This window comes from Cetorhinus maximus, chromosome 5, assembly GCF_964194155.1.
Source record: "Cetorhinus maximus chromosome 5, sCetMax3.hap1.1, whole genome shotgun sequence".
NCBI lineage: Eukaryota > Metazoa > Chordata > Chondrichthyes > Lamniformes > Cetorhinidae > Cetorhinus > Cetorhinus maximus.
This window is the reverse complement of record NC_135883.1, coordinates 109044832-109049323: the sequence shown is the minus strand read 5'-3', so window position 1 is coordinate 109049323 and position 4492 is coordinate 109044832. Positions and strand designations below refer to the sequence as shown.

At 50.5% G+C, this 4492-nt stretch overlaps 1 protein-coding gene across 2 annotated transcripts; it reads right to left on the bottom strand.

Moving 5' to 3' along the window:
- Positions 1–1262: 1262 nt before the first annotated feature.
- Positions 1263–2417, bottom strand: pou3f2b (POU class 3 homeobox 2b). 2 transcript variants are annotated; one of them, XM_078541317.1, is made up of 2 exons: positions 1962–2402; positions 1263–1928 (listed from the first exon to the last, which is right to left on the bottom strand). In XM_078541317.1, the coding sequence occupies exons 1-2, from the start codon at positions 2400–2402 to the stop codon at positions 1263–1265; spliced, it is 1107 nt and encodes a 368-aa protein (XP_078397443.1). The 2 variants fall into 2 exon arrangements, with proteins under 2 accessions (XP_078397443.1, XP_078397444.1); XM_078541318.1 differs by having other exon boundaries at positions 1263–2417.
- Positions 2418–4492: the final 2075 nt, after the last annotated feature.

The window sequence follows — 4492 nt, the reverse complement described above, 5'->3', positions numbered from 1 at the left end:
ACAGACACAAATTTTGTTTGTGTCTCAGGGTTTGTTTTTTTTTCTGTACCAACCTATCCGACCCGGTGCTTTTTTTTTTAATTTTTAAATGTTTTTCTTAACACTTCACTAAATTTTATTGTCTTTAGGAATCGCTATAACTGCGGTTAAATTACAATCATATCACCACATCAAAATATCTCAAATATGTACACATCTTTTCTAGAATTTTGAATGTTTGGATATGTTCGTTGTAAGAAAGCGCAATATACTGACAGGTTCTACAGGGGGGTTTGTCTCTTTATATCCGACTGCCGATTGTTTTTAATGTTAGACTGTGGGCTCACGTTTGATAAGTACAATGTTTTACACTGCAGTATATCTTTTTCGGAAAAAAAACGTGGCAGGGACTACACCATTTTGACTGAGTTTTTATTTATTCATTATTGTACAGTGCTAATTCGGAGGCGTTCAGATGCTGGCTAGCAGATTCGTAATAGTCCTGTCGTGTAAAAAAGGTATTGCATTTCTTGCCACCGGAGTTAGTTGTTAAACATGGGAATAAAACTTTTAGTCGGTGATCCGTAGTACTTTTGAGCGCCTGATATTTATCGATTTATCATCCACTTAGTTACTTTTGTGTGCGTGTATGTGTGTGTGTGTGCATGTGAATTGATCCAGTTTTGCTATTTCGCAGCTCCCAACTTCAGATCTTGGTGAGAATGGTACGGTTCGAGCTGAGCCCCTCTCTGCCTGACTGACGCAGCTTATTTTCATACACAGAGCACACAGACTCTCGTCTCACACAATCAACGCTCAGGAGAAATATCTCCCACTCGGTTGAGATGTTAAAAAAAAAAATGACTGGGACGGTGGCTAGTCCGGACAGCAGTGTATTGGAATTGCCTTTTTTTGTTGCCTCCTTTTGCCTTTTCCTCCAACAAACAAAACCGCAGCTCGTGGCCAAAACCTCCCCTGCTTTCCTACAAAAAAAAATCCCTTTGCCCCCGCCTGTCACAGTGGATCTATACATTATCAATTATAGCAGCCTTTCAGGTCACATTCTTTCCAGGCAGTTTTGTGTCTATTTGCCTCAGTTTTGTAAAGGTATGTATATCAGTGCCTCTTATTATTTATATACTCACTCCATTTGCCTGCGAGCTCCTTCTGTATAGGTCAAAACACATCATTAACGTGTGCTATCGTAACGATAGTCCAGTGTTTTAAGCTGTTCGTTAAGAAAAGAACAAATAAAAGGAACAAAAAGTGAGAGAAGTGGTCATTCACTGTACAGAAGTCTGAACCCCATGATGTGTCGGCGGAGTGTCTCTGGCCCCATATACATCCTCGGCTCCGGGATGAGCTCCTCCGGGAGGAGTCATTCGCTTCTCTTTTTGTCTTCTGTTACAAAACCAAACCCTGACCACCTCCTTTTCCAGCTGCAGACTGTCCGCCAGAGAGTTGATCTCCTGGGCCGAGGGCTTGGGACACTTCAAAAAATGGCTCTCCAAAGCCCCCTTGACGCTCACCTCGATAGAGGTCCTCTTTTTCCTCTTCCTGCCCTGGGCAGCAATTTTGTCTATGCTGGTGGGGCTTCCAGACGAAGAGTCAGCCTCCTCCAGCCACTTGTTCAACAAGGGTTTGAGTTTGCACATGTTTTTAAAGCTGAGCTGCAGCGCTTCGAACCTGCAGATGGTGGTCTGCGAGAAGACATTGCCGTACAGCGTCCCAAGAGCTAGTCCCACATCGGCCTGGGTAAATCCGAGCTTGATCCTCCTCTGCTTGAACTGCTTGGCGAACTGCTCCAGATCGTCCGAGGTCGGAGTGTCCTCGTCCGAGTGATCGTGACCCTGATGCTGGTGGTGGTGGTGTGCTTGATGCTGCTGGTGGTGTTGAGCATGGTCCCCGTGATGATCTTCGTGAGCCTCCCTGAGGCCATGGTGCATGCCCTGGGTGCCTGCTGGGTTGATCATGCCGTTGACGGTGAAGCCCGGCTGGGAGTAGATGAGACTCTGCCCGTTGGATGCCATGCTGGGGATGTGGGCTGATGTGCTGTTGCCCCATGCTCCGTGGTGGTTGCCGTGCTGGTGGACCATGTGAGGGGGCCGGTGGTGCAGGGTGCCCCCGCTGTGGAGATCGTCCCTCCCCGCCTGCACCGAGGGCTTGATGTCTTGCTGGCCGAGGGGGCTGGCCGGCACGCCGGCCGACCACGGGGAGCCCTCGGCATGAGAGAGAGCCGTTAACCATTGATGAGCGTGGCTGAGAGGGTGTCCATTGCTTTGCATATAATCATTCTGGACCAGTTTCTGTGCATCCCTGTAGCCTGTCCCTTGTTGCATGCTCCCTGGCTCTGCGTGCACGATGGAGTTGGAGGTGAGGATGTTGCTGCTCGTAATGTAATGATTAGATGCTGTGGTCGCCATGACTTGCTAAGCCGGAGTGATCTGACTTGTTAAACGAGCCGAGCCTTTGACAACTTGCACCGTTGCTCGTCTCATTTGCAGCACCCGAGCTGGGAAAGCCGACGCTGTGTGCACGCCGGCCCCGGCCTCCCATTGGCTGCCCGCCTCTTGATTGATGCGAGGATCTATGGCAACCCTGGCCGGGTAACAGCATCCGAGGCACGTGATTGGGTGGCCGGGCCTGGTGGGGGATTTCTTTCATTGCTCTCTGGAGCCATGCAGGCAGGGCAACCACGCGGAAGGAGGAAAGGGAGGAGAGAGGAGGAGAGCAAAGGGAGAGAGAGAGAGAGAGAAAGCTGCTGCTTTTACAAATAGAAAGCAAAACAAAAGCAGCAAAGTGAACAGCCTGAGAGCTCCGGAGGCTGCCCCAAGATAACAGGCCAAATGATAGGAGGTCATACCACCCGGTCTAAAACCAAATATTCAAAGCAGCAAGAGAGTGAAAGTATATTAAACCCTGGGAAACATTAACACGCACAAGGGGAGAGCTGCCAAACAGCCCTCTGCCTTTCAGACTGGCCCTGTCAGCTTAAAAAAAGAAATAAACATGCTTACAATGATCAATGGCCCGACTTTCTCAACGCATTTCGTCCACCTTCACTATGTAGAAGTTAAAAAAAAACCCGGTGTGTTCCCTCTACAGAATTCAATTTAAAAAGACAACTATTTTGGGGACTTCAGTTCTCGAACCCGTCAGTTGACAGTATCGATTTCAGTGCCGGTTACTTTTCTTTGGGAACCCCCCCCCCCCCCCAAGTGTTTAAATTCTTGCCGCAGAGGGGTTTTTGGATCACTTAGTGACTGGCTCACCCGGTGGATCTGGATGTTGAAACTGTGAGCAGCTGGAAGGATTCTCCCAGTCAGCTCAGCCCTGCTTGTTCCGGGTCGTTAAACTTCAAAACTGGCTTTGAAAACGTTACAATTTAGTGAAGACGATTTATCGCCCCCCCCCCCGCCCCGTCCGCACTTGTTCGGGGTCCTCTCTCTGGGATCTCACTCCCTGCGCCGGAGTGGCGCACAGCCCCGACATCTGCAGCCGGGGCCAGCGGCTCTTCGTACCAAGTTTGACCGCCTCGGAAAGGCTGGCGATTCCGCCGTCCGCCCCGGTCCGGGGCATTGCTCCCCACTCCTCCCTACCCCCGTCCACCTCCCTTTCATGTGCCCGGTCCCAGAGGACTTCCCGAAACAGGGAGCGGGCTCTCGGTCTGAAGCAGAGCCCAAGCAGCGGCACTTTAATGAGAATTGTCATTGGCAAACCAAGGCACTTGCTCCCTTTTCGATGCGATCTGGTTTACAGCTGTCAGCACGGGTGCCCCGGACTGCAAACAGATTCCAGCAGTCCTCTCATTGCTTGTGGACTGGACTGCAGGATCCAGGACGGTTTAACCTGAAATGCAACCAAGTCTCCCCAGCTCTAAACGGAACCGTCAGTAGCAGAGCCCTGCCCCTGGCCCAGCTCTGAGATCTGCTCAGGCTTGTTCCCCACATTGAGCTCGGGCACCTGTTTCAGTCCATTCGGCCAACACCGATGCTGCAGATGGGGGATTGCTTCACTTTTGCTAATGTCAGGATGAAAGGGGCGGTCGAGTGGTGCCGCGGACGAGTCAGATGCCGAACCAGAGTACAACCACAGTTGTACTTTCAATTGCAACGCTGAACGCTTCCCATTTCCGGTACTATCTGGTTTGCAAAATGACACTCCGGAGCTGTCAGACTTTTAGGAGTGTTAATGTTAGACAGTGATACCGAACCGGAGTCTGTGACTGAATGGGGTAGCCGAGGGCGCCTTTGTACTGCGAGATCCAGCTCGTCTTTCTGTTGAACATGACACTAAACCTCTGGTGTCAATCTGGAGCAAAGGCCAAACTCGCTCTAAAGAGAAGCAATCAGACAGGCTTGGGGGCGGGGGAGTGGAACACGCTTTGGTTTGACACAACATCGAAAAGCTCAGGGCCTCCCTCCCGGACGCTAGCGGGAGGTAATTTGAAAGTTTGGAGAGTGGAGGATTCTTCTCCGAGCACTTGCTGAACACTTAAACGTTAACTCCAGTG

Coding starts and splice junctions, on each gene's coding strand:
- pou3f2b (XM_078541318.1), bottom strand. CDS start 2,402: ATGGCGACCACAGCATCTAATCATTACATTACGAGCAGCAACATCCTC.